Raw genomic sequence first — 27,949 nt, 5'->3', positions numbered from 1 at the left:
TTCACCATCGAATAAAAAAGAAGATTTTTTTTCCATATATGTTAGTATGTAGAATGCAAAGTCACCCCTACACCACAGGGTGTGTGTGTTTTGCGGCCTCATTTGGATATCTTTAGTTTGTGTTCAAAGTAAATGAAATCAAAGTGTTTTGACTTCCAATTCTGCAGCGTGTTATTTTTCAGGGGGAAGGAAAATGCTATTGTTTTGCAGAAACAATTAATTGTTATCAAATGTTTCAGCTGCTTGTCTTTTTTTCTGTGCGTTCATGCAGAAAACATGTGGCTGGCGGAAGGGCACCTGTACCTGTGGGATTGGTCTGTGTGTGACTCCTATCAATATGCCGCAAATGAGTCTCTCCTCCAACCTGGCCTCTGGGAGACTTTCCGTTAAGAAGAAGAAAACTGGTATGTGTTTATAGCGGACCAGATAAAGCTAGTAGACAGTGACACACCAAAGGTCTTTGATTGATATACCAAACTGCCCAAAGTTTGCATAATTGTGAATGGTACATTGTAACAAGGTTCAGGATTCGTGGATGGATGATGGAAGGAGACACAGGGTTGGAGAATACTGGGGCTCGTGCACTTTATTAACAATATTTCCCACGGCGCGTCAGCACGCTCACACAATAAACTCAGGCAGTTCAAAATAAATCAAAAACAAACTGTACTCTTCCCGCTGAATACAGCTTCCTCAGATCACTGAACAGCAACACTCTTTTCACTGAAACACAGCTTTTTCACAGGACGGCAAATCCTCAGACCGGCATGCATGAGCTCCCAGTTCCTCTCTCAAACTGCTGTCAGCACAGCCTGCTTATATGCAATCTCCTCACGCCAATTACTGAAATCACAAACAGGTGTCTGTCATTTGAACTTCACCCACTTATTCATCGCTCGGCTCCGTCCAGATCCGCTCTCCAGTTTCCAGCCCTGCTCAAGATAAGAAATCCTTAATCAGACTGTGTCCCGCTCCACTACCGAACTTTATCTATTTATACTTACCTGCTGTCTACAATATCCCCTGTCTCAATAAACCTGGTTTACACTCATCCATCTGTGTCCTTCTAGTCTGTGACAGTAAATTATTTCACTTCTTCTTTTTTCCATGTTAAAGAAATATCTGCTGTTTTTCTCACCCTGTTCCATCCAATTCCTCCGTGACGTTATAAAAGCTCCTTTTGCTTTGTTCTCATATAAATGTCTAGTTGGATTTAAGGCATTATTATCTTCTTGGCTCAAATGCTCTTTTTTTAGCAAGTTTGTTAATATTGTTGATTAGTGTGTGTGTTACACTTTTCTTTGTGTGGGCCAATGTCTTGCCATAACCTGAGCAGACACCTCTAATTTTATATTTGAGAAGTTTATATCCACGATATCCCAAAATGATTCCCTTTTCTCGCCGCCTCCCACTGTTCTGAGGTCAGGAGATCTATTTTCATGTTTATCTCTTCATGAGAAAGTGAGAATGATTTAATTTGTGGCATAAGATACTGTGGCAGGAGTCATTTGGCTGAATAATAAACCAACATTAATCACATGTTTCTAATACACATGCTAACACACACGCTGCTTTATTTAATAGTGAAGTCTGAGTCTCTTCCACCTGTATGAAACACATTTACACATGTATTTCTCCTCATAGACAGCAGTGAGACTCTTCTGTGGATCACCTGATGATTTCTGCTCCTCTCATCTCCGTTTCACAGATTTAAACTATGTAAAAAGTCTTCTAATCTTGGTAAATAGATCATCATCATCTGCTCTGTAAAGTGGAACAGAAGAGAAAACAATCAGTGTTCAGTGGAACAAAGTACAAAATATTATATTTCAATTACTGTTTTTGGGGTAAAAATGTTAAATTGAATTCCTGTAATCCATCGCCATATTTTGAAAAGTTTGGATCAATGAGCATTAAATAAAAGTCCATAACTGTCTTCTGTTCAAAATTTATATAATGAGCGAGTTCATCATGAATCCATCAATCCATCAATCTTATCCTAAACCACTATGGTCCACCTATAATAGGCGTTTACATTGGGACTATTTTACACTGGTTCGGGTCGCTGCCGCTGCGGAGTAGCCCAGTACCTGCGTGACTCGTCATAGACGTACACAGAGAGAAGTAGATCCGTCTACATCGTTCTTCCGAAAGATGCATTATTCTGTTAATAAACATTTATTATCACTCGCTATTGCGCCAAAAGCGTAAAAAATAAAGCCTCACAAATAACGTACAAGTATTGAGGCCCCAGAGAGCAGTCATTTAGTAATAGGTTACATTCTTTCATTTTTACCAACACACCACTGTGAATATGTTTGTTTTTGCATTTCAAATAGGGCCAATATATAGTCTTCTCCTAGGCTTACATTTTTAAATTACAAAGGACCTACCGATGTTTTTGTTATTGTATTTTCAATATTATAGGGTATTATTTGTGCATAAACATATATGGTTATGGTAAACATAATGTTTGTTTGAAAACCACATATTTTGTCATCCTTGCTGCAAGCTTACAAGAGCTTAATATTTGATGATAATATCAAATATTAAGCTCTTGTAAGGCCCTAAAATATTTTCTTGGGAAAAAGGGGGTCTCAGACAAGAAAAGGTTGGGTACCACTGTTGTAATCAGGTTAATTCTTGACTTTACATGATCTTGCTAGTCTGGGTTTCCCCATACTGCCTTCCTGCAGAGTGATTTTATTCAAGCTGAAAGGCAGTCTGGATACCATGGCCAGATTTTCGCCTCATTTAGGGAACCAATCACAGAACGGGGAGGGAGCCGCAAGACGATGACAACATGTGACACACCGACGCAGTTTGTTTATATCTATGGATTCAACATGGCAGCAAACGCGAAGCTACCTTTTGATGCAGCCTTAGATATTGTTTTAAGCAGTTTAGAATGCAAGTTTATTTAGAAAAAAGAGCAGCTTTTGGCGTTATTGTTGTCTCGCCATTAATCGCCCTAATGGAGGACCAGTACAGGAGGCGATCAACCTGGAATATCTGCCGCTCAGCTGTGTCCCGAGAAAGAAACTGCGATGAAGAATTGTCGATACCAACTTCTGTTCGGCAGTCCCGAGGCCTGGATGAGCGCAAAGTGGCAAGACATGTTAGCCACAGAGTTGTATAGTACCAACCTGCTAGTAGGCATCGTCTTCGATATATCATATTGTCATTATGCCTGTAGACTACCTACTGTGGTTGTCACAGTGCCAAAGTTGTGTGGCTTTTCAATATCAATATACAGCTACCGCTTTAGTAGCATAACTTTCAGCTGTGCACACATACTCGATTAAAGTTGTTGACACTTTAGTCATTAAATGAAAATTTAAATTTTTTTAAACTTGTGAAGTACGAGCGCAAACAATTTCCAATGCAAATAACAACTTCAACATCTATGTTAAACTGTACTTAATACTTGTGTTTTTCTAATTGAAACGATTGGCTATGAGCTACGTACAGGCGCATTTGATATAGACATTCTTAGCACCCAATAAACGGCGCCGGGCATTCGTAAACCACACCTCAAATACGGGAAAATGAGCATATGGTTCCCAGACCCAAGTCTCAGCGTTAGCCAGGCTATGATCTTGCAGAGATATTTGTGTTTTTAAATATAAAAGATTTAAATCTGAATCATGTTCATATGTGTGTCTGTGTGTGTCGGTGCGACTCCTATTGAGTCTCTGTAAAGGAGAAACTAATGAGTGAACGGCGTATGGAATAAACCACAGCGAGCAAATACTAATGTTATTTTGAGTTAAACACAAGCCTTTAGTTAAAGCCGTTTGTCCTCTAGTTTAAACATGTTTGTAGGCTCTTAGTAAATAACTGAGAGTAAAGTAAGTGTCGAGTAGTGTGACGTGTTGCTTGTCACAGTAAAAACACACTAGAGACAGAGACATTGCTCATGTGAGCTGGACGCTGTGAGCTGAAGCTGGAACTGCACTGATTTTAGCAGGAGTGCAGCGTTTCCTACAATCTGACCAAGTCTGTTTCACACTCAAATGATTCACTTCTACTGACACACTTCATAAAGCAGGTGTTGATGTATAAAGCTGTGACAGTGAGCTTTTCTTCTCTTTCCTCCTTTGTGTTCAACATTTCAATAACTTCACATTATGTTCTCACACAAACCCTTTGTTGCAATAAATCTTAATGATAATTTCCTTTTACGAATGTTTGAAAGGATTGTTCACATATCAGAGGTAAATGAAGATGTCTTTAATATCTCAGTGATGTTTCCTCACCTCAGGACACAGTTTGAGTCTCGTAGCTCGTCTCTGAGCCGCTGCTTTGAGTCTCCGATCTCATTCTCTCTCAGATCAAGCTCTTTTAAAAACTGCAGAGCTTTTGAGTTCGTCAAAGACTGAGTTAAAGAAGAAACATCTGTAATGTCACAGTACCGTAGACTAGAGAGACACAAACAGAGGAAGAGAGATTATCTTACAAACAAATCATGAATGTGAAGAATTTTACACAGATATAATGTGAACTCAGACTCACTGTCAGATATTGAGAATAAAGTGTTTTAGTTTAATAAACCCAGAAAGTGAACTGCTATAACCAATGAAACATAAGCCCTGCTGTCTTCAAATAAATAAACTTCAGTCACACTGTAATTGCTGTACAGTATAATGACACTAACTGTAGTTTCTCCAGCTTGAATTGTGGGTTCATCAGTAGATCACTGAGGTTTTTCACTCCAGAGTCTCCCAGATTATTCTCACTCAGGTCCAGCTCTCTCAGGTGTGACGGGTTTGATTTCAGAGCTGAAGTCACATCAGAACAACCTTCATCTGTCATATAACACCAGCTTAACCTACATTAGCAGAGAGAGAGAGAGAGAGAGAGAGAGAGAGAGAGAGAGAGAGAGAGAGAGAGAGAGAGAGAGAGAGAGAGAGAGAGAGAGAGAGAGAGAGAGAAAATGAAGAAAATAAGAGACTCTTTATTCTGTAAAGTCACATCATCTTCATCAGCAAATAAAACAGACAGAGGAAGAGAGATCTTCACCTTCATTTCATCAGATCACAAAATACTAAAGTGAAAATGTTTGTTCAAATATAATGTTAATGTGTTCTTGTTTATACAGTTGAAGTGATTTTAAGCATTTTGATTCTTGTATGTGAATGTGACTGACCTCAATCTCTCCAGTTTACAGTGTGAATCCTTCAGTACGGCACATAAGTGCTTCACTCCTGTGTTTCCTAGATTATTCCAGCTCAGGTATAGCTCTCTCAGGTGTGACGGGTTTGATTTCAGAGCTGAAGTCAGGATGAGACTCTGTTTCTCTGTAATACTGCAATCATTCAGACTGAAGACAGAGAAATAACAATAGTTCACATCTATGATGATCATCTTATTGAAGAGCTACAGCAGCATTTAGTTTCCAATAGTCTGTTTTAAAACCCAGTCACACTAGTTCTGTGCGCTGGAAGACACTGTTTCTTCTCTTTCATTTCTAACTATTTATTTGACGTCTCTCTTCTTCATTCTCTGTTGAAAATGCAGATTTCTGTGTGTACACAATCAGTGCATTGTATCAGATGTTGGAAATTAAACAATTACTATCTACACTCTAAAAAGTTTTATATGATTTACTACATTTTTTTGGTGAAAAATGTTCACACTCAAAAATATTGATTCCATTTTAAAGCAGTGAAATCAATTACAATACACTGTATAAACTAACTAGAAAAAAAGCACACAAAAATGTGTATAGGGAAACCCAGAAAGTGCACTGTTATAACCAATGAAACATAAGCCCTGCTGTCTTCAAATAAATAAACTTCAGTCACACTGTAATTGCTGTACAGTATAATGACACTAACTGTAGTTTCTCCAGCTTGAATTGTGGGTTCATCAGTAGATCACTGAGGTTTTTCACTCCAGAGTCTCCTAGATTATTCCCGCTCAGGTCCAGCTCTCTCAGGTGTGACGGGTTTGATTTCAGAGCTGAAGACACATCAGAACAACCTTCATCTGTCATATCACAGCAGCTTAACCTACATTAGCAGAGAGAGAGAGAGAGAGAGAGAGAGAGAGAGAGGTTCAAAAATGCTTTAATTTCTACATTTCAGAAATCATACATTCATATACTCATTCTAAAAAAAGAACATGTACAAAACCCACAGATATTAAAATAATAATAATCAAAAATTCAGAACCATCACATCATCATAAATAGTACATAAAACATCATTAATACACCATATCTCAATAAAACTCCTAACATCATTTACAATATCATAATATGCGTACTCCACTTTAAGCCTCCCTTCCACTAATTTCCTAAACATCACTTCCGGATCCGTAGATGCCAACTGTAAGCCTTTGTTCTTCCTGGTCTTCCACACTGCCAATTTTGCAGTCCCAATAATATAATTCAATAAACAAACTTTCTCCCTCATCAAAAAACTATATTTTAACCCTCCAATAAACACTTTATCTGAAAAATCTTGATCAAATTTCCTGAACCATTCTTTAAGAAGATTAAAAAGACTCTGTAGTCTTTCACATTTTAAAAACAAATGTTCCAAGTCTTCCTGTTCACCACAAAACCTACATTCCCCACCCACAGCTGGATTCAAGTGCGCCACATGTCTGTCTGTAGCTATTGCCCTGTGAATAATCCTCCATTGCAGATCAGCAGTTCGCTTCTCCACTGGAGGTTTATACAGTGCTCTCCATCTGTCCCTTACGAGGAACTCTTTTGTCAACAGTCCTGGCCACCCAGAGGCTTTCACTCTCCTGAGCGATTCCTGATGTAGGACCTTCACCGTGATGTAATAAATGGCCTTCTTTGATGTAGACTCGTACAGTTCTATTTGAGGAAATTCAAAAAACAAGATTGAACCAGCCTCCTCACCTTCCAGATCCTCCTTACTTGCGGGAGCTATTTTTATCTTCGGAAATTCTTTTTCATCAGTTTCCTTCCTTGCAATGATCTCTCTGTAGCTGCTTGGTATTGCATTGAAAATTTCCTCCATCAGTTTTTCTGTAAGTCTTAATGAACGTAATCCTGTCACCTCTCTGATGGTCTCAGCTGATCTCCATCCATTCCTGTCCAAGAGATGTCCCAGTTTTACAACGTTGTTCCTCAGTAAGCTCGTTCGTATACTCGCAGAAGATAACATCCTTGTCTGGATCATTGGATTAAACAGCAAGGGTTCTTCAGTGACCCATTGTCCTTGAGGATCAATCTCCCGTTCTACTTTAAAAACAGTTCTCCAGACCTTCAACATAGACTTATAAAATGGTGTAAGCTCAGACAAGCTCACTTCCTCCAGTTTTATTAGGAATAGATGTTTATCCAATCCCAGTCCTCCTGCTCTCTGTAGCAAAGCACAAGCAGTTTGGGCCCAAGTCAAGTCCTTATGATAGAGGAGTCTCTGTGCAGCTTGTATCCTGAATGCACTGATACGACTCCTCACATCCACCAACCCCTGGCCACCTTCCTGGACAGGTAAGTACAGCGCAGCTGCCCGGATCCAGTGCTGTCCACTCCAGAAGAAGTCCACCAAAGCTCTTTGTACACGGCAGATCAGTTCATCAGGTGGCTCCATGACAATAAACCTGTGCCACAGTGTAGAGGCAGTTAGGTTATTAATAACCAAAACTCGCCCTCTATATGATAACTGTGGTAATAGCCATTTCCATTTAGACAATCGGGCGAGCACTTTCTCCAGCATTCCGTCCCAATTCTTCATCTGGAACTGACTATTCCCTAAGTATACACCCAAGACCTTCAGCCCTTCCCTACCCCATTTCAACCCACCAGGAAGCTGCGGAAGTCTTTTACCCATCCACTGACCAATAATAAAACCCTCACTTTTCCCCCAGTTTAACCTAGCTGAGGATGCCTTCTCGTATTGCTCAATCCCAGATAGCAACATTGTTTCGGCCCAGATCCGGCCCACATCTGGCACTTGTGGGATGCGGATCTGGCCCACATGCAGCGTGGAATGACGGCCCTTGGGTGGCCCACTCCTGTTTGCCAGAATTGGGCCACAAGCAGGCCATAGCAATGCCACATGTCAGCCAAGAGCAAAGAAATAAACCACAACTGGACTTTGAGCCACAAAATCTGTGTATATTAAACATGGAGTCATCTCAACCTTAATAAGCCTGTTAACAAACAGAATCACTGAAGGAAAGTCTTAGATGAAATCACCTGAAGAGAAAAGAAGACATTAAATCTGAAGATCTCAGCAGAGGAGGATTAAACAACTCCACAAACAGCATTACCAGCATCACTTATTACTAACCCTGACTGACTTTATTTCTGTCAGACTACAGAAGATTTTATTGAGAATTAACAGAGGTTTAACTCTGTTTCATTTGAAGTCACCAAAACATCAGAATCTCTGAAGGAGAAAATCGTAATTGGTTACCATTATGGAGATCAGTGTTTGCTTTAGTTGGGCTCTTGAGCCTTAAGTCATTTATTTTAGAATTTGCTCGGCTATTGTACTTTTGTTATAACAGCCAAATGAACAAAGGTGATATGATGGTATTCACTGTTTGACATTGTCATTGTCTCACGATCATTTGACCTGAGCAGAGGCCAATCTATGAGTTAAATTTACTTTATTGTTTATTGTTACAAAACTGTCCTTGTAAATCATAATGTTCTTACTTTTACAATGTAGTCCAAATAATTTCTTAAAACTTAATTTTAAACGACATCATGAATCAGCCTGTGAATCTCAATAATGGTGGCAATTATAAAGCATTTTGCAGTGTATTCTGGATGCCACCAATCAAGCCTCATTCATGGCTCCCATCATGCATTGCTGCATGAATAAATAATTAGCTTTTTTCGTCACCATTGTTGAGATTCATAGGCTAATTCTTGATGTCTGTATGTGCCTACCTGAAATATTTTTAAGTTTTTTTTTTTTTTTGGTAATTGATTTGATAATTTTGATTTAATAGAAAAGGCATATTCCACAACAACAGTGCTGCATTAATATCCATAAGATACAAAGCTTAACTCTGAAATTATACACTCACTGATTCAGGCCAATTATTGATTATGTAATAACACAATCAACATCGTCAAATCTTCTTTTCCATATGTTCATTTGGCTGTTATAATAGAAATACAATAGCCAAACATATTCTAAAAGAAATGACTTAAGGCTCAAGAGCCCAACTGAAGCAAACACTGATCTCCATAATGGTAACCAATTACGATTTTCTCCTTCAGAGATTCTGATGTTAAGGTGACTTTAAATGAAACACAGAGTTAAACCTCTGTTAATTCTCAATAAAATCTTCTGTAGAAGTCTGACAGAAATAAAGTCAGTCAGGGTTAGTCATAAGTGATGCTGGTAATGCTGTTTGTGGAGTTGTTTAATCCTCCTCAGTTGAGATCTTCAGATTTAATGTCTTCTTTTCTCTTCAGGTGATTTCATCTAAGACTGTGTCTGTAGTTCTTGTTCTGCTCGTCTCTTTTTCCATTCTCTTCTTTTCTTCAGTGATTCTGTTTGTTAACAGGCTTATTAAGGTTGAGATGACTCCATGTTTAATATACACAGATTTTGTGGCTCAGATAAAGTCCAGTTGTGGTTTATTTCTTTGCTCTTGGTTGACATGTGGCATTGCTATGGCCTGCTTGTGGCCCAGATCTGGCAAACAGGAGTGGGCCACCCAAGGGCCGTCATTCCACGCTGCATGTGGGCCAGATCCGCATCCCACAAGTGCCAGATGTGGGCCGGATCTGGGCCGAAACAATGTTGCTATCTGGGATACTCTTAGTTAAAACTGCAACATCATCCTGGCCTGTAATGAAAACAGTAACGTCATCAGCATAAGCCGATACAGACACCCTAGAACTTATGTCTCCATTTGGAATTAAGACCCCATTGAGATTTCTCCTTAACTTACACAAAAGAGGTTCAATGACAAGGCTATATAACTGTCCTGAAAGTGGACAGCCTTGCCTAATTCCCCGAGAAACAGGTATTGGCGCACTTAAACCACCACCAGCCTTCACAAGAACAAAAGCATTGGAATAACACAACTGAATATATGAAATAAAAATATCACCAAAGCCAAAATGCTGTAAAACATTATATAAATAGGCATGGTCAACTCTATCAAATGCTTTCTCTTGATCTAGAGAAAGAACACCAAACTCATAATTATTCAGCTGACCTATTTCAATAACATCACGCAATAAGGATATATTGTCCATTATAGATCTCTCAGGAATACAGTATGTCTGATCCTTCTGCACCAATTGACCCAGATAACACTTTAATCTATTAGCCAAACATTTTGAGAATATTTTGTAGTCAACACACAATAATGACACTGGTCTCCAATTTTTTAGAAGTCCCAGATCTCCTTTTTTTGGAAGTAGTGAAAGAACTGCCCGACTACAACTTATGGGAAGTTTCCTACTTTGACAGCATTCAGACAGTACCTCATAAAAGTCTTCTCCTAAAATACTCCAAAAACGTTGATAAAATTCAGCAGTTAATCCATCAATTCCTGGGGATCTACCCGTGGACAACTGCTGCATTGCCTCTGTAAGCTCTTGAAAAGTAATGTTATTATCCAGAGTCTTTTTCTGTTCACTCTCAATCTTCGGTAGATCATTAATTATATCCTCAGCACTTTCATGGTTACAGTTTTCAGAAGCATATAATTGTGAATAGAAATCCACCGACATCTTCCTTATTTCCACAGGATCTGTTGTTATAGAACCATCATGACGACGAAGATGATACATTTGCTGCTGTGTTGTATTTTCCTTTCCAAGATTGAAAAAAAATGTGCTAGGGGTATCCATGTCTTTAACAGAGCAAAATCTTGCCCTTATTAGCGCTTTCTTTACTTGCTCTTGTAGAAAAGTTCCAAGTTCTTTATTTTTCTTTCGTAGAGCATCATCATGCACAAGTTCATTATCATTAAAAATTCCTTGTTCTAAAAGTTCGATGTCTCTTTGTAATCTTTTCACAGTTGCCTTCACCACTGATCCAACATGGGATGAATAATTCTGACAAAATATTCTTATGTTCACTTTTCCAACATCCCACCACTGACTGAGATTCTCAAACGAATCTTTCTTCATTTTCCAATTTTTCCAGAAAAAAATAAATGAGTCACAAAAATTAATGTCCTGTAGCAATTTAGCATTAAAATGCCAGTAATAACTCGGTTTTGACATATTTTTTAAAATAAAATCAAAAATAACCATGTGATGGTCTGAAAAACCGTTTCGTCACCCGATTATTCCATACTTTACCCAAATAAAACTAATCGTGCACCACTGACTCTATTATCATTTACTTTAAGCCAAGTATATTGTCTAGATCTTTTATTAATCATTCTCCACACATCTAATAATTCGAATTCATGCAATACATTTACCAACATCCTACTTGATTGAGTATGTGGCTCTTCACCATTTCTATCAATTGTAAAATCCGTGGTGCAATTCCAATCTCCTCCCACAACAATACACACATTACTATTAATTGTCTTAATTAACCTTGTCATTTTCATAAAAAAATCAATCCTCTCAGATCCATTATTTGGTGCATAAACATTCATTAGCACAAATACCATTCCTCCAACCTCAACCTTAGTTAACAACAGTCTACCTTTTATGACCTCATCCACAGCTAAAATATTAACATTGATATTTTTCGAAAATAAAATAGCTACCCCTGCACTATTATTTGTCCCATGACTTAAAGTGAGCTTCCCTCCCCACCACATGCTCCATTCATTTTCATTATCAGTATCAGTATGGGTTTCTTGTAAAAAAAACTACATCAACACAGTTAATTCTAAGAAACTCTGAAACCATTGCCAGTTTTGTCCTATCTCTACCTCCATTTATATTCAAGGAGCCAACCCTCAAAAGCCCCATAAGAAAAAGGAGATAAAAGAGACAGGACAGATAAAAACGTGACATACAAAGTTTAGAAAACACCATGTGCAACTTCTTCATTTTACTTTTTTTTTTCCTTCCTTAACCTTGTTATCATTTTCTTCAGACGAAATCTCTTTTTTTTATCCAAGGCTTCATAACTGACATTTCTCTGCAATGACAACACTGACCCAATGAATTTATCTGTGTCTGGAAAAAAATCCGTAACTTCCACTACTTTCCCAAATGTTGCATCCAAAAAGTTATTAATTTCCTGCAACGAGTAAGTATCCTCCAAAACTTGTGAACCTATCTCAGAAATATCAGAGACTGACTCATCATCTCTTAACTCCTTATCCTCAGACATTTCAATACATCCAGATGTCCCTGCCACTTCATCATCCACAGTTCCATGAATTTCCGCCTTTTCATTTTGATCAGCAAATCCCGATTTTTCACCTTTCTCACTAGACTCATTTTTATCAACCACATCATCATCACCAACAACATCCGTTTGTTTATCGCTGTGAACTTGAGCATCACTATTCTCTCCAGCATTAGACTGTTTTACAGTCTCAGACTCGTTTGCTACCGCATCACTAGGCCCTGCAGTCTCCTCACCGTCCTGGGCTTTATGTGGACACGCCATCCTTTTGTGGCCCACATCCCCACACTCAAAACACTTCATGCTTCCAGAGTTTGCATAGATCATGTATGCCTTACCTTCATGCCATACTCTAAAAGAAATGTCTAATTCTGGCTCATTCAGAAACATGAACACCTGTCTCCTGAACGACATGACATGCTTTAATGCAGCATTTTTACAGCGAAGTGGAACCATTTTAATTGCGCTAGCAAACTTCCCATAACGAACTAATCCCCGCTCAATCTCATCATTATTAATGAACGGGGGCACGTTTGATATTGTTATGCGCGTCGTCGGCGTAACCAGCGGTGAAACATTAATGAAATCGCCACTTACCACAATTCCGTTGATAACGAGACGATTAACTATCTCTTCCTCCTTTACAAAAATCACAACAGCCTTGTTCATCCTCGAAGCCGAAAAAATGTTTTCAAACCCGATCTGCTCTCCAACCGCGACTAGCACATCCTCCACCTCCACACCTGGCGCAGGAACACACCTGACTCCATTACGCAGAGACACCGGTGGCGGTGGCTCTCCCCCATTCGGTAACGACGCCATCCCAACACCGTCCCGGAAAAAAAAACTTTTCTCAACTTGACCTACTTTCAAAATCAACCGTTATACCCCAAATTTAAGATGAAAATAAGGAAAAAGTAAATACCAGTCACCCTCTCCCCTAACGAAACCCCCCACACACCCAAACGCTCCCAGCGTGCACCGGAAGTGAGAGTGAGAGAGAGAGAGAGAGAGAGAGAGAGAGAATGAAGAAAATAAGAGACTCTTTATTCTATAAAGTCACATCATCTTCATCAGATCACAAAATACTAAAGTGAAAATGTTTGCAGAAATTTATTGTGAAATTAGACTCTGTGAGATATTGAGTATAAATATATACTGATATATTGAGTGAATAAATTAATATTGAGTGTTTTAGTTTAAACTTTTGATTCTTGTATGCATGATATACAATATCTGAGGTAGAAGTGTGCCTTCGGAGCGTGTGATTGGCTGAATGTGAGGTGGAAGTGTATGGAAGTAAAATAATGTCTAATGTTTTTGAATTGCACCAATTCACAAAAAAAAAGCATTGTGTTAACCCTGCTTGCATTTTAATCCATTGTATTTTTAAGGCTTACATTTTTATGGGCTGAAATTGAACATGGTTGAATATTTAAGCTGTGAATATTTCAATTAAAAACATTTTTCATTATTAAAAATGCAATAATCCATATTCACCTTTCATATTTCACTTCCAAAATTTTCAAACTGTTTAAAAATACAACCTATAATATTCAACAGGCAATTTTCGGTCCATTTGATTTCGCCTTGAAAATTCGCTTCCACAAATTCAGTGGTTCAAATTCGACAGTAAATTCAACGGTGACATCCAGAAACTGCAGGAAAAGCAGTAGATTACTGAGCATACTCTCTATCTGCTGTTAGACGGCTTTACCAGCAGGGGGTGCACGCGCATGTTGAAACAAAGCAACAGGAGAGGCCTTCACAAAACGTAATTTGCTGAAATGGACAGAGCGATGAGTATGAGTTATAATTTATATGTGTGTGGGAAAGATTGATTAAGACACAAAACACACAAGCCTTTACTCAAGTGTCTTATGAGACTTATTTTTGATTTGTCCACAGCAAAACTAAATTCTCTTGCCGTTGGCATTGATAGTAAAACAACTGTAATACACTGAGACAGAGTGAATTGTTTGTTATAGTCACTATGACGGAATTTTTTTTTTTTTAAACTTTAATGATGGAATAAATTGCTTTAAGTGTCAAAAACAGTCTCTCTCTCACACACACACACACACTAACACACTCTCTCACACTAACACACACACTCTCTCTCTCACACACACACACACACACACTAATGATTATCTTTGCCTCTTATCCCACGATTGTTATACAGTAATGTAAAAGTATGGAAGCAAATGAGAGACATAACTATTTGAAATTTAACAGCCACTGAATACTTTTACTAGTTTTGAATACTAGTTTTGTATTCAATTTTATTTTGAAAAACATTTGTCTGAATTTATTTGCTCGGAATTCAGCCCTTATAAATTATCTTACTTTGGAAACCATGCGTCTGAATTTATTTGTTTCGAATTTACCTCTGAAATTTAAAGGTGCAATGTCAAAAAGTTGAGTATCTATTACAGTTTTTCTCGATTGTTTACACACATTTCCTGCAAGTATGCCTCATACTCTCAGAACTCTACACACAAATCTAAAAACACTCACACAATCGGCAAAACCCCTCAATTCTAGTGCAAAATGAAACTTTACATTCAAAACAATGTTATATATTGCTCAAAATGTTATTTTATTTTCAAATGACACACACAAACCATTATATGAATAGACAACAGAAAATGTTTATGCTGTTACAGTAAAAATCTATGCTGCTTCGGTTTTGGTATTTTATGCTCTGATAAAGCATCTATCTAAAGCTCTGATTGCTAATTGTAAAACTGTGTGACGTGTGTTTGTCCATGTGACGAGTCAGTGCGAATATTTGAATGGTAGTGTGTTCCTCATGAAAAGAAGAGATTTTCTGCATGAAAATTGTGCCAAATGCAGAGAATGTGTGTGTAGTGTTTTGAAAAAAGTGTGTTTTAGAGCTGCAATTTGAGTGTAAAGCAGGAATTGTGCTTGTAGTTCATCAGAATTGGTTCAGTGGGTTGGTGAATGAGTTACATGTTGTGGTCATTGTGTCTCAAGTACCAGAATTTGTGTGTAAACAATTGAGAAAAACTGTAACAGAAATGCAATATGACATCCATAACTATGTTTTCAGTGGTGTATAAAGAACTTACTTAATAAACCGTAATGTTTTTATTATCTTAGAATGAGACATTTATATTTCCATAACTGCGGGAATCCCCTTCTATGAAGGTCGCCATATCGTGACGTCATCTTTCTACCGTAGCCGAACGTGAACAAACAGTGCTACAGAACGCGTTTCGCCACTACCTTGAAAGAGAAGCAGCAGTAGTAGTATTAGCAGAAAGCTAGAAACTAGCCATAAACTCTGTGAGTAGTGACTTTTCCCTTGAGTAGTGTAAAATATGTAGTTGGCATTGTTTCATAACTTAGTTCTCCCTCGCTGTATTATGGGTTTGCTATGTGGGGAGAAATGTGCTGCTGGTTACGTTTGTGAGACAATCAGCTGATCACTATTATTATATTAAATTATATATTAAAACCCTTGATCCTCACCTGACTATGGCTTTGTAAACTGTATCCATGATGTGGTTTATAATGGATTGTGGTACAGAAACAATGACAATGTTACACACTCTTGTCTTACTCTGGCTGTTCTCTGCTGTCTCAGACGACGAGAAGTTTGTCCCGTTTTAGCAACCGTAGCTTCTTCGAAAGGGAGGGGTGAGCAGTGGGCTAAGCCCTTAGTGCAAACTCGCAACCGAACCGCTAGATGTCACTAAAAATCCCACACTGCACCTTTAAACAGGCCTATTAAAAATTCCATTTTAAAAACCTGAATTTCGATGAATAATTTTCAATGCTCACAAATTCAGATACAAAAAAATAAAATAAATCAACGTACAGAATTTCAGATAAAATACATTCAGGTTAAATTATGAATTATGGGCGTGCTCAGAGTAGTAGCCATCAGCTTAAAAAAAACAATTTCTGGGTTATTTGGCTTGTTTGCTGTACTCCTTGTCTCACAACAGCTTTTAAACATTGTTTTGTTTTTTGTTATAAGTCATAAATGACAAGGAGGCAGCCTCTCGCAATGCAAATCAATGGACATGGTTGGATTGTTTTTCTCCCCTGGTGGGGGCGTGAGCAGCCGGTAACAAGAAGTAGTGGAAGGAGAACGTCCTCGTCTCAGTTCTCGCGCATGTGCCCATAAGGAAGTAATGGAATAGTCGAATAAAGTCGTTATTTATGTTTTTTCCGCAGAAAAAGTAGTCTCGTCGCTTGATAAACTTATAATTGAGCCGCTGTAGGCACATGGAATATTTAAACATTTTCTTTAATGACTTTATGGGCCGTCAAGAGCCAGTCCCTTAGGCAGTCTATGAAGGAGTGATCCAGCTCTCAGATTCAATCAAAAATATCTTCATTTGTGTTCCGAAGATGAACGAAGGTCTTACAGGGTTGGTACAGGATGGGGGTGAGTAATTAAAGACTTAATTTTCATTTTTGGGTGAACTAACCCTTTAAAGTCTTGTGCTGTTTTATAAAGGCACAAAGCCATATCATGGTTTCGATTTTAGTTTGTTGGCAAAATATAGCGCTAGAGACCTTTATGTTAGGGTATACATTTTACATCTCATATGTGTTGGGAAAAGGGAGAAGAGAGAGTTCAGAAAAAGACGGTTTCGAACTCGGGTCGAGAGCATCAAAAGCTTCAAGCCCTACGACCTGCGCCACCGTAGCTATTTCGTGACAAGCTTCTTTTGCTAAAAAGACAGACACTTAGTGCAAATATACGCTCCGTTATCTAAAAAGTAAAAAAAAAAATTCCCCCCCCTTGAGCCCCAAGTGCGCATGGCCAACTTGCAATAAATAAATTTGATCAGATCGGCCCTCGCGGCCTCGAAACACAACCGGCCCACAGGGGAAACTCCCACCTCTCCCGATTGCCACTCCGCCCCTGGTGCCCAGGGCCCCTTAGATGTCATGGGCCCCTGAGGCAAGAGCCCAGTTGCCCTAATGGTTAATCCAGCCCTGGTGGTCTGTGAGTGGTGTGTGCATCTGGCTCCTCCTAAACGGACATCCTTTACTGTTCTGATCTGACAATCTTTGGTGGTTGCCACCGGGTATTAATTAGCCCTAAGAGCATAATAATCCTTTATACACAACAACAATAAAATAGCACAATGACAGGATTAATATGGTATACCCACGTTGTAACAAATAAATAAAAGATCTTTTTCACAAAAGTTATCTTGCGCTTTTCGTCCTGTCAGTCATTGCACCTCACTCTAGTCATGTGACTCCTGTGGCTCAACTTACCTCAGTATCTCCAATTTACACTTTATATTCTTCAGTCCAGTGCAGAGCAGCTTCACTCCTGAATCCCGCAGTTTATTATTGTTCATGTTCAGCTCTTTCAGATTGGTGTCTGATCCAAGAACTGCAGCCAGAGATGAACAGCTTTTGTCTGTTAAGTTACAATCATTTAACCTACAATAAAGTCACAACACAGAATTAGATTGTACACATACAATACATTTTCTATATACTAATATGAATGAAATTTTCCACTTATTTAATACATAAACAGCATATACAGCAAAGAGGCTGAGTTAAACTAACATTTACCTTTAAAAACTACAATTTCCTCAACAATAGTGTTTTTTATACAGTGACAAATTTCCAAGACAAAATGAAACATGTTTGAAAAAATATTTGTGTAAAGCTGTTATATCTATAGTATATTTTCTCTATTTATGTCACCTGATAGAGTTTAGGTTCTTGCCAGTGTTGCCTCTGTCTTTCTTAATTGGGGACACTTAATATTAGGGGTGTGCACAAAAATTGATTCACATTTGTATTGCAATTCGCTTTATGCCCAGCTGCACTACTTCCTGAACTTCAGCCAGCTCCTTAGCCGTTTCTCAATATCCGTACTTGTCTGTACTTGTGTTCTTGTGGACTTGTGAAACGTCATCAGTCGCTGCCGAAGTACTGTTCCAATTCAAAGTTCACATCTAGCCAAGTCCACTTCAAATCCCCGGATGTGTTCTTGATCCGCCCCGTTTACAGAGGATGCATCGAGAGGTGACTTGTGTGGACTTGAGATAGCCTGGTAACCCAGAATGCACCTCGCACCAACCAAAAAGCGTCAATAGGAGAGGAGAAAATCCGCGAAATATCAAAATACTACTGTTATTGAGTCATGAAATGTAATTTTAAGAGTGTTTCAGGCGAGAATGTGGTTGTTTAAATCTCAAATCTGTAGTTTATTTATAAAGATAGTGCCTATCTGAAAAATGCATCAGACGTTTTCAGACTCGGAGTTCTGACATCCAAGCCTTCAGCGGATACTCAGCGAGATCAACCCCGACTGGAACAGCTTATCCTCGGCTAGTGCTTCTGACGTTTGCCGCCGGCTCTGATCTCTCTATAGTGGATAAACCTTATAATTCGTCTTGTGTATAAGTCTATCTTTGGTCTAATTAAACTATAGTTTGTTCCATAGTTTGAGGTTTCATAACGTTATGGCTACAAAACATTTTTTTTTATATTATCTTCATTATATGAGCAATAAAATAAAATGACATAACCCTGTCTCTGTTTGATATATGTCAATAAAAATCATTGTTTCATATTTTTAAAATGAGAACAAAAAGATCATGTTCATTTTGTTATAAATATATGCAGTGAAGAGAATCGCGTTGCCTGAACCACATGGCCATTAGGCTAATGTTGTTTTTTTGTTAATGAAAAGAGTCAGAGTGGTGTTTTATAAAATATTTCGTTTTATTGTTGACGAAAAGATGCAGAGTTGTTGCAAATTTCGTTTTATTGTTGCCTAAAATATAGGCTATGTAAAGAGATAACCAGAGTAGCCAGAGCGTGCTGAGTGACGCGATCAAGTACGCTCTGTTCCATTTGCAGAAGAACCGGACTTGCGTCCTCGCATCCTCGGGAGTTCGTTCTCCTGAGTCGAACTTGGCAAGTCTGAACTACCAAGGACGCAAGTCCGAAGTCTGCGTACTTGGTATTGAGAAACGCCTACTGTGTAGGACAGTCGATTGGCAGGAGCAGGGTTGGGCACACCTGGTCTATATCAAGCAGGGTCACCTTTGTGTGCATTTTATTTTGTGATTTCATTGGAAAGAATAAAGAGTTTCCACAACGGCGATAGATTGAAGAGTGCGTCCGAGTAAAGACTGTGCGCGCACCACAAGAGTATGAAGTACCAGGTTGACTGGTGGTTAAGTACTTCATTTAGCATGATTGTTTGATCTGACTACAGCACTTTAAAGCTAAATATAAAAGCTTTTTATTTCAGTTTTAATTTAAACTTAAATTAAATGTATTGGAAAACTGGCCAAAGTTTTTATTTTTGTATGAAGATATAATGTAATAGCAAAATACATTTAATTTGTTGTGTTTCTTTTCTTTTAAATTGTATGTCTACTGCAATACTGTTTTTGCAAAAACTACAATAAAACCTGTTGGAAAGCATCTTTTGCAGTGATTTTTGTGTGAGCATATCAGTGAACACCCCAGACCCCTCGGTGAGTTTCACATCTTAGTAAACTAAAGTTTAATGCGTTTTATGAATGATTGTTCCAGTGCACATAGACAACCATTGTGTAGGTGGAGGGTGCTAACACACAAACCTAAAATTCTCGGGACAGCAGCATTTGTCCAAATTTCAATCTTAACCGTTCTATTTCATCAGAAACGATCTTCAAACAGGGCTTTAAGTGTAAAATACCGAACTAACCCTTTAAACTACAAAAGTACTCATAGAAATAAGCATTTAAATATATAATTACTGGGAGAAACTGAGGGACAACTAGTATTTGATGTGTTGAGATGTAGGTATTTTATTTTAGTATCAAATTACAATATTTCCCCCCAGTTTGGGTAATTTGGGTAATGGATTTTTTTCTTCCTCAAGTATAAGTAGGTGATAGCATATATAATTATATACGAGTCATACAAGTCTGAAAAACTAAGGTTTTTTTTACGTTTTTAAGTCATATGATACAAAACAAACATCCAAACAATTTTATATGGTATTTTATATTTTGTATTAAAGGTTCTCTAAGCGATCCTGGGTGTTGACGTTCGGAATATTTTCAAACAAATCGGAGGCTAGCTAGACCCTCCCTCCTCCGCATCTCATCTCCTCCCCCTCCCTTCCGTGCTTCCTGAAATAATTGTGAACGTGCATAGTTCTAGCTAATTATATCCTTGTGTGGGTTTGGCGAACATAAGCGTCAATTTAGAAGAAAAAAAACAATTTAACGTTACCCACCTGTCCAGCAAAAACAGAGCAACCTGAATGTCGGACTGGAAGCCCTTCTGCTGCCGGAGTTCTCGCCATCGTTCAAAAGCTTTGCTACCGATGTAAATTCGGAACTTCGCACATTCTTTATCCGACTCCTTCTTCTTTTTAATTTGTTCTTCAGAACGACGTCTCTTTGGGCGTGTTTCAGCCATTATTCAAACTTCCCTCGGATGCTTCTCTGAGTCTCTCCTTCACACACACACACACACCCTTCATGTGCACGCACACTAACCCCCCAGACCCACCCTCAAATACTTCTTGCCAGTGATTGGCTGGAACACTGTTTGTTAGGTTTCGTGGTCCGGGTAAGACATGATTATTTTTGTTGCCGTTTTTGGAGCCTGTGGTGTCTACAGAGACCGAGTTTTTTTACAGTGTGTTTAGGGGACAGGCAGCTAGCCGATAGTGAGGAGACGTTTGATGTATGTGACAAAAAATGTGTGCCCCCTCTGGCGACATGCGAAACTGCAACCAGAGCTGTGCGCGTTCATGGAGGAACACACACACATACGCACGTTTGCACGAGCTGTTCATAACCTAAGGAGCATCAGCCGCACACTGTGCGGCACACATCTTTTGTTACAGTCATAATGAGGTAATACAGTAATAAATCTGCAAGTCATTTAAAGTATATGAAAGGAAAGGCATTCGAGTAAATTACACACTTATGTGTGTGAGAGGGGGAAACGGGGGTAGTAGAAAACTTCCGTTTTTGTTTCCATCTATCTCCCTGTGCTTACTGTATCCACTTATGATTGAATTATTATGGAAACACGTTCAGTTATCACTTTGTACAGGATCCGTTTGAGCCCTAGAGCATACCAGAGATCTCTCCGTTTGTTGAAAGCCTTCCCGATGTCGACTCTCGTCTTATTCCGACGCCTGGCACTGGACAGACTGAAGTTTTATTTTCTTTGTCTCACGCGGAGTTTGCGTTGGGGTTTGTAATGAACTACAAGCCGGTCTCTTTCCGCGCCATATACAGATATGAAGTGCACGTCACCGAAAGCAACAGATATGAGCTGGATTTTATTAATCATCGGCTAATTTCAAAATCAGCAAAGACAGCAATAAGAGAGATCGGCAACAGGCCCGGTAAGATCAATTCATTTCTTTACTTTTAATGAAGATGGTAGTGTTAAGCGTCTGCGACTTACTTTCACTTTGATTTGCGATAGATTGCGGCGCGCTGGCTTGCTCAGCTCAGCTGCTCATCTGAGGTGATGCGCGTCGTCATATATGACTAAAATAACATGACATATAGCTTGTTTTCAACAACCAGATGCATTTACACTTGTCCAGTTTCGTCTGGAATGCGGCCCAGACCACGTCCTCAAGTGGTTTGAGCGATCGGATTCATCCGTCTCTAACGCGTTTCCCACATAGCAAACAGATCCGGAACGGATCTGCCGCGGAGGTAAGAACCAGGTCCGGAACGGAGTCCACTTGCACAGCGCAACGGATCCGGAACAGATCCGGATTGCGGATCCAGACTAGATCCGCGGCAGACCCTATCCGGATCCGATCTGGACCCGTTCATTTTGGAATGAAAACCTATCAGATCACTCATTCAAAACTAGTAATCTGGCCAAAACTACAAAAATATTTCAAATCTATTGGTGGGCCAACATTAGATAGACTGCCCACTAAACAACATGATGTCCAAAAGATGTCTTTTCAACGTCTTTGTCACAAAAGTCGGATGCTGAAAAGACGTCCACTGAGGAGCCAGAATTAAAGTTTTTATGACGTGTTTTTTTGACGTGTTCTGCACGTCCGATGTAGACGTTCATCGAACCTTCGTACAAGTTTAAAAACTAGGTCAAATGTGGCCATCGTGTTTAAAACTCATGTTTATATCAATGTCATTTCCTTACATTGTTTAGATGAGGTTTAGATGTTGATATGTTTCATTTTAAGTCACCATTGTGGTGATGAGTGTTTGCTTTAGTTGGGCTCTTGGTCCCAATTCTTCCTACTTTAACTTCTCTTTGGTTGTAGTAACTGTGTGTTTGTATAACACTATTGTTGTTGCATAGAAAGCCAAGAAAAAGTAAAATCGGCTGTCATCAGCTCCTTGTTGATGATGACAAAAACACAAAGCGAGCTTTTAATGATGTGTGTAGACTTTTGTCCTTATATCTGCTGTTTATAACCACCTATTTTGTGGAACTGCGTTATTTGGACCAGCACCATTACAATTGTTGCTTATTTGAAGGTCAATAAAAATCATATGTACTCAATGTTTTGAGCAAATATGTCACGTAGTCACACACAGACATCACGATTTTGCATATGATTCTCAACAACGGTGACAACCAAAACAAAAAAAGCTTGGGAATCAAGGTTTTTTTGTACTTTGAAAACTACCCATCATGCATTGCAGCATGAAGCTTTTTTTATTGTCACCGTTCTTGTGATACATACGCAAAATCTTGATGTATGTGTGTGACTATAAGGTAAATTTCCTAATAACATTGTTTAACAAGCTTTTTTTTATTCACCTTCTAATAAGTGCTACTTTTAATGGTATACAAATAACACAGTTCCACAAGATAGGTGGTTATAAATGGCAGAAATAAAGACTAAAGTCTAAACACAACATCAAATGCTCACTTTGTGACTTAGCAATGATAATCAACAAGCTGATGCCAGCATCTCACTTTTTCTTGGCTTTCTGTGCAACAACACTAGTGTTATACAATCACACAGTTACTACAACCAAAGTAAAGTTAAAGTAAGATGAATTGGGACCAAGAGCCCAACTAAAGCAAACACTCATCACCACAATGGTTTCTTAAAATGAAACATATCAACATCTAAACCTCATCTAAACAATGTAAGGAAATGACATTGATATAAACATGAGTTTTAAACACGATGGCCACATTTGAACTAGTTTTTAAACTTGTACGAAGGTTCGATGAACGTCTATATCGGACGTGCAGAACACGTCAAAAAAACACGTCATAAAAACTTTAATTCTGGCTCCTCAGTGGACGTCTTTTCAGCATCCGACTTTTGTGACAAAGACGTTGAAAAGACATCTTTTGGACATCATGTTGTTTAGTGGGCAGTCTATCTAATGTTGGCCCACCAATAGATTTGAAATATTTTTGTAGTTTTGGCCAGATTACTAGTTTTGAATGAGTGATCTGATAGGTTTTCATTCCAAAATGAACGGGTCCAGATCGGATCCGGATAGGGTCTGCCGCGGATCTAGTCTGGATCCGCAATCCGGATCTGTTCCGGAACCGTTGCGCTGTGCAAGTGGACTCCGTTCCGGACCTGGTTCTTACCTCCGCGGCAGATCCGTTCCGGATCTGTTTGCTATGTGGGTTCAGAGGGCATTTACACCCTGGTCTTTTCACGATCGAATAGCTATCCGATCACAGAAAACACATGAAGTGACCAGGTGTAAACAGCCCCTTTGAACCCATCGTCTACTTTTGTGGAAAGCTGACTAGAGTTGTGTCGCTCGAGTTGTCTTCTCTGATACGGAGAACGGCGGCGAATAGCTACACGAACCTGCCAGACATAGCCAGGCGAGCGTGAATGCGCATGACGTCACGCCCAGTCTCAGATTCGAGCCCGAATCCCTCTTATATATTTCACTGTACAGGATTATAGAGGCGATCTCAGTGATCAGAGAAGGGCTCATTCAGCTCATCAGGCAAGTGTTTAAGCATGTATGGGTTAGAAAACGGCTATTTTTAACATGAAATGTTGCGCAATGCACCTTTAATATTTAATATTTAACAATATTATTGATCTGTGTTGTACTACTTTCATGTTATCACTGTAGCTGCTTCGAGACAATCTGTTTTGTGAAAAGCGCTATATAAATAAATGTGACTTGACTTGACACACACACACACACACACACACACACACACACACACACAAACAGCTATAAAGCTATAGCTTCATGTTTATAGGGATAAATGCATTTTTCAGATGAGAGCTAAACATGACAAAATATATTAAAAGACTTACAGAGCTCTTCTGGATGTTTTGATGACTGCCGATAATCTATTGAGACACTGGTCTGATTTCTTGAATTTCTGAAGCTCAAACTCCTCCAGCTCCTCCTCTGATGTCAACAACACAAAGGCCAAAGCAGACCACTGGGCAGGTGAAAGGTCACCAGATGAGAGACTTCCTTTGCTAAGGTGGGTCTGAATCTCGTTCACCAGAGTTTGGTCGTTCAGTTCATTCAGACAGTAGAACAGATTAATGGATCTCTCTGCAGGAAGATTATCTGCTAATTTCTGCTTGATGTACTGAACTATCTTCTTGTTGCTCTGGTCAGTGTCGTCTCGCTGTGTCAACAGACCTCGTAAGAGTCGTCGAACTGTCCCCTTGTTGCTCTGGTCAGTGCCGTCTCGCTGTGTCAACAGACCTCGTAAGAGTCGTCGATTGGACTGGAGTGACAGACCGAGGAGGAAGCGAAGGAAAAGGTCCAGGTGTCCATTGTCACTCTCCAGCGCCTTGTCCACTGCAGTCTTGAGAAAATCAATCATGGTTTCATTTCTGTTTTCCTGTTCTGTAGACTCATGATCAAACATACTTGTCTTGTTGATGTCTAGAAACAGATGTGCATAAAGGGCTGCAATAAACTCTTGAATGCTCAAGTGAACAAAGCAGTACATGGTACCAAGAACGATCCCTGTTTCCTCCTTAAAGATCTGGGTACACATGCCTGAGTACACTGATGCCTTATAGACGTCAAGACCACAGGCTTCCAGGTCTGTGTCATAGAAGATCAGGTTATTTCTTTCCAGCTGATGAAATGCCAGTTTCCCCAGTGAAAGGATGGCGTCTTTATCCCAGGAAACATCTGGTGTGTATTCTCCATCATATTTCCGGCGGCTCTGCTGGATCTGAAAGCGGAGAAAGTGTGTGTACATTTGTGTCAGAGTCTTGGGAGTGTCTTCAGTGTTTGATTCCTGCAGTGTTTTAGAGATCTCATCAGCCTGAGTGTTTCTCACATAATTTTTTCTCTTCTCCTCCAGAATGTTCTGGAGAACAGTGGCTGAAATCCAGCAGAAGACTGGGATGTGGCACATGATGAAGAGACTCTTTGATTGTTTAACATGATCTATGATTGTGTTGGCTTGAATATCATCCTTGAATCTTTTTCTGAAGTACTCTTGCTTTTGTGCGTCCCTGAATCCTCGTATCTCTGTCAGCCGGTCGATACAGTCAGGAGGAATCTTACTGGCAGCTGCTGGTCTGCTGGTGATCCAGACGAGAGCAGAAGGAAGCAGATTTCCCTTCATGAGGTTCGTTAGGAGAACATCCAGAGAGGCTGGTGACGATACATCACACCACGTCTCATTACAATCAAACTTCAGAGGAAGGCGACATTCGTCCAGTCCATCAAGGATGAACAGCACTTTGAACTGATTCCTTCTTGTAAGGTTCAGTCCTTTTGTCTCTGGGAAAAACTGAGTTATAAGGTCCATCAAACTTAGTTTTTCTTTCTCCTTTAAGTTCATCTCTCTGAATGGAAGAGGAAATATGAAGCTGATATCTTGATTTTCTTTTCCTTCAGCCCAGTCCAGAACAAACTTTTGCACAGAGACTGATTTCCCGATGCCAGCGACTCCTTTTGTCAGTACAGTTCGGATCTCCTCGTGTTGTTCAGGCGCTTCAAACAAATGTGTGCATTCAACCTGTATCTCTTGTGCTTCATGACGTCTGGAAGCAACTTCAATCTGTCTCACCTCATGTTCAGTATTGACCTGTTCACTGCCACCCTGAGTGATGTAGAGATCTGTGTAGATGTTATTCAGGAGTGTGAAGTCACCTTGCTTTGCAATTCCTTCAAACACACATTGATACTTCTCCTTTAACCTACATTTTAGCTGATGATTAAAGTTCAGCTCATCTAAACACAGGAAAAACAAACAGACAGTTTTAATTTTCTCCCATACATGTATAGGTGTTAATCTAACAGATGGTCATGAGTCTCTTACCTTCTAGAGCATCAGCAGCTTCATCTTGCTTCATCTCTCTCAGGTAATGTAGTGTGAGATCAAGAGCTGCTTCTTTAATACAGCATCTGTTCTCATTAAAGTCCTCCACTAAGGATTGTGTGTTCTCTTTTTGCTGTAATTATTAATAAATAAAAATAAACCTTTCACATTTCATTCTTGTTTTATGGGTTCTTAAAATGAAAAGTAAATGGTCAAAAATAATTAGAAATGACATTTCTATTGAGTATGTTTTCAGGAAAACATGATAAATAATCTTTTTTTATTATAATTATTAAATATTTCTAACCATGTAAGCATTTTTTTTTTACCTGGAAGATCCACAGGAGATTCTTTGAGAAATTCTTGTGTTTCCTGTAAGTCTGGAAATCCGAATCTAATGCTTCATATTTAAGCCTGTTAGCAAAAATAAATAAATAAATACTGCATTTCCAGGAAATATATTATCAAAATCTCTAGAAAATGATTTTAGCAAAATATACTCCAGTAAATATTTTAACTATACAGCTTTATGCTAATTATTCATTGATACACTTTCTGTGACCGAAAAAATAAGAAACACATGAAATACCCTTTGGTTGGTGATGGTGTTTCCTCACTGAAGTTTGGTTGGTCAGCATCTTTTGAGCAGTCACTCTTCACAGACACAGAGCTGGACACATGTGAACTTGATCTATCACAGATGAAACAAAGAACAGAGAGAAAAAACACTTCAATACAGAAGATACTTCTGTCTCATTATAAGAGGATGTTAATGTTAGAAATGGTAATTAAATACTGTATAGTTGTGTATTTGTCCCTCTCATGACTGGATAGATGGTGTATTGACTTTCCAATGCCATTGCCGTTGATAAGAGGAGTAAGCAAGTTTAGAACGCGTACTAACAGAGTCCATGCATGTAGATGTAAGCTGTACAAATGTCTGATGTAGATGCAAACAAATGTCTTTCTTTATTCCTTGTGCTCTATTAAACATGATCTCAAAACTTGTCTTAAAACTTCTTGTGGCCTTTTCTCGTTCACACGTACACACAAAGCCATACCTAAGATATTCACTTTGCGAGACACTCTGCTGTGCGGTCAAAAAACAGTGTGCTTCCCAAATACCAACACACACACTTGTTGCTCATGTGCTCTAATTATACACAGCACAATCCAGTAGACGAAAAACTTAACAATCCAACAAATGGCTCCTACAGATGGATTTATTCCATAGACAGTATAAGAAGTGGACAGAGCCATCTCATTGGAACTCCATTGAAACAAGTGAAGCCGTTTTTGGCGATTTTTTAGCACTTCCGTTCCTGACGCGCAGACTCAAATCGTCTCAAACAGAGCTTGACGAAGTAGATGTGACGTGAGCGACCCGTCTGTCTTCTAGTGCG

General features: G+C 39.1%; 1 protein-coding gene across 4 annotated transcripts in view; it reads right to left on the bottom strand.

The window, feature by feature from the left end:
• Window positions 1-568: 568 nt before the first annotated feature.
• The window catches only part of LOC120477248 (NACHT, LRR and PYD domains-containing protein 3), a 65,871-nt gene continuing 38,490 nt past the window's right edge, over window positions 569-27,949 (bottom strand). For 2 of the 4 annotated variants that reach the window (XM_039668750.2, XM_089122500.1), the window contains exons 6-15: window positions 27,136-27,237; window positions 26,876-26,960; window positions 26,547-26,679; window positions 24,562-26,458; window positions 17,550-17,720; window positions 5,841-6,014; window positions 5,150-5,323; window positions 4,658-4,831; window positions 4,260-4,421; window positions 569-1,764 (exon numbers count right to left, since the gene is read on the bottom strand). In XM_039668750.2, the coding sequence (XP_039524684.2) occupies window positions 1,716-1,764; window positions 4,260-4,421; window positions 4,658-4,831; window positions 5,150-5,323; window positions 5,841-6,014; window positions 17,550-17,720; window positions 24,562-26,458; window positions 26,547-26,679; window positions 26,876-26,960; window positions 27,136-27,237 (3,121 nt within the window). In that variant the 3' untranslated portion in view covers window positions 569-1,715. The remainder of the gene's footprint in view (window positions 1,765-4,259; window positions 4,422-4,657; window positions 4,832-5,149; window positions 5,324-5,840; window positions 6,015-17,549; window positions 17,721-24,561; window positions 26,459-26,546; window positions 26,680-26,875; window positions 26,961-27,135; window positions 27,238-27,949) is intronic. The other 2 variants (XR_005622361.2, XM_039668751.2) reach the window with 2 other exon arrangements.

Source organism: Pimephales promelas, chromosome 2 (assembly GCF_988280905.1).
Source record: "Pimephales promelas chromosome 2, fPimPro1.hap1.1, whole genome shotgun sequence".
Lineage (NCBI taxonomy): Eukaryota > Metazoa > Chordata > Actinopteri > Cypriniformes > Leuciscidae > Pimephales > Pimephales promelas.
The sequence above is the reverse complement of the archived record's forward strand: the minus strand, read 5'-3'. Positions and strand labels throughout refer to the sequence as shown.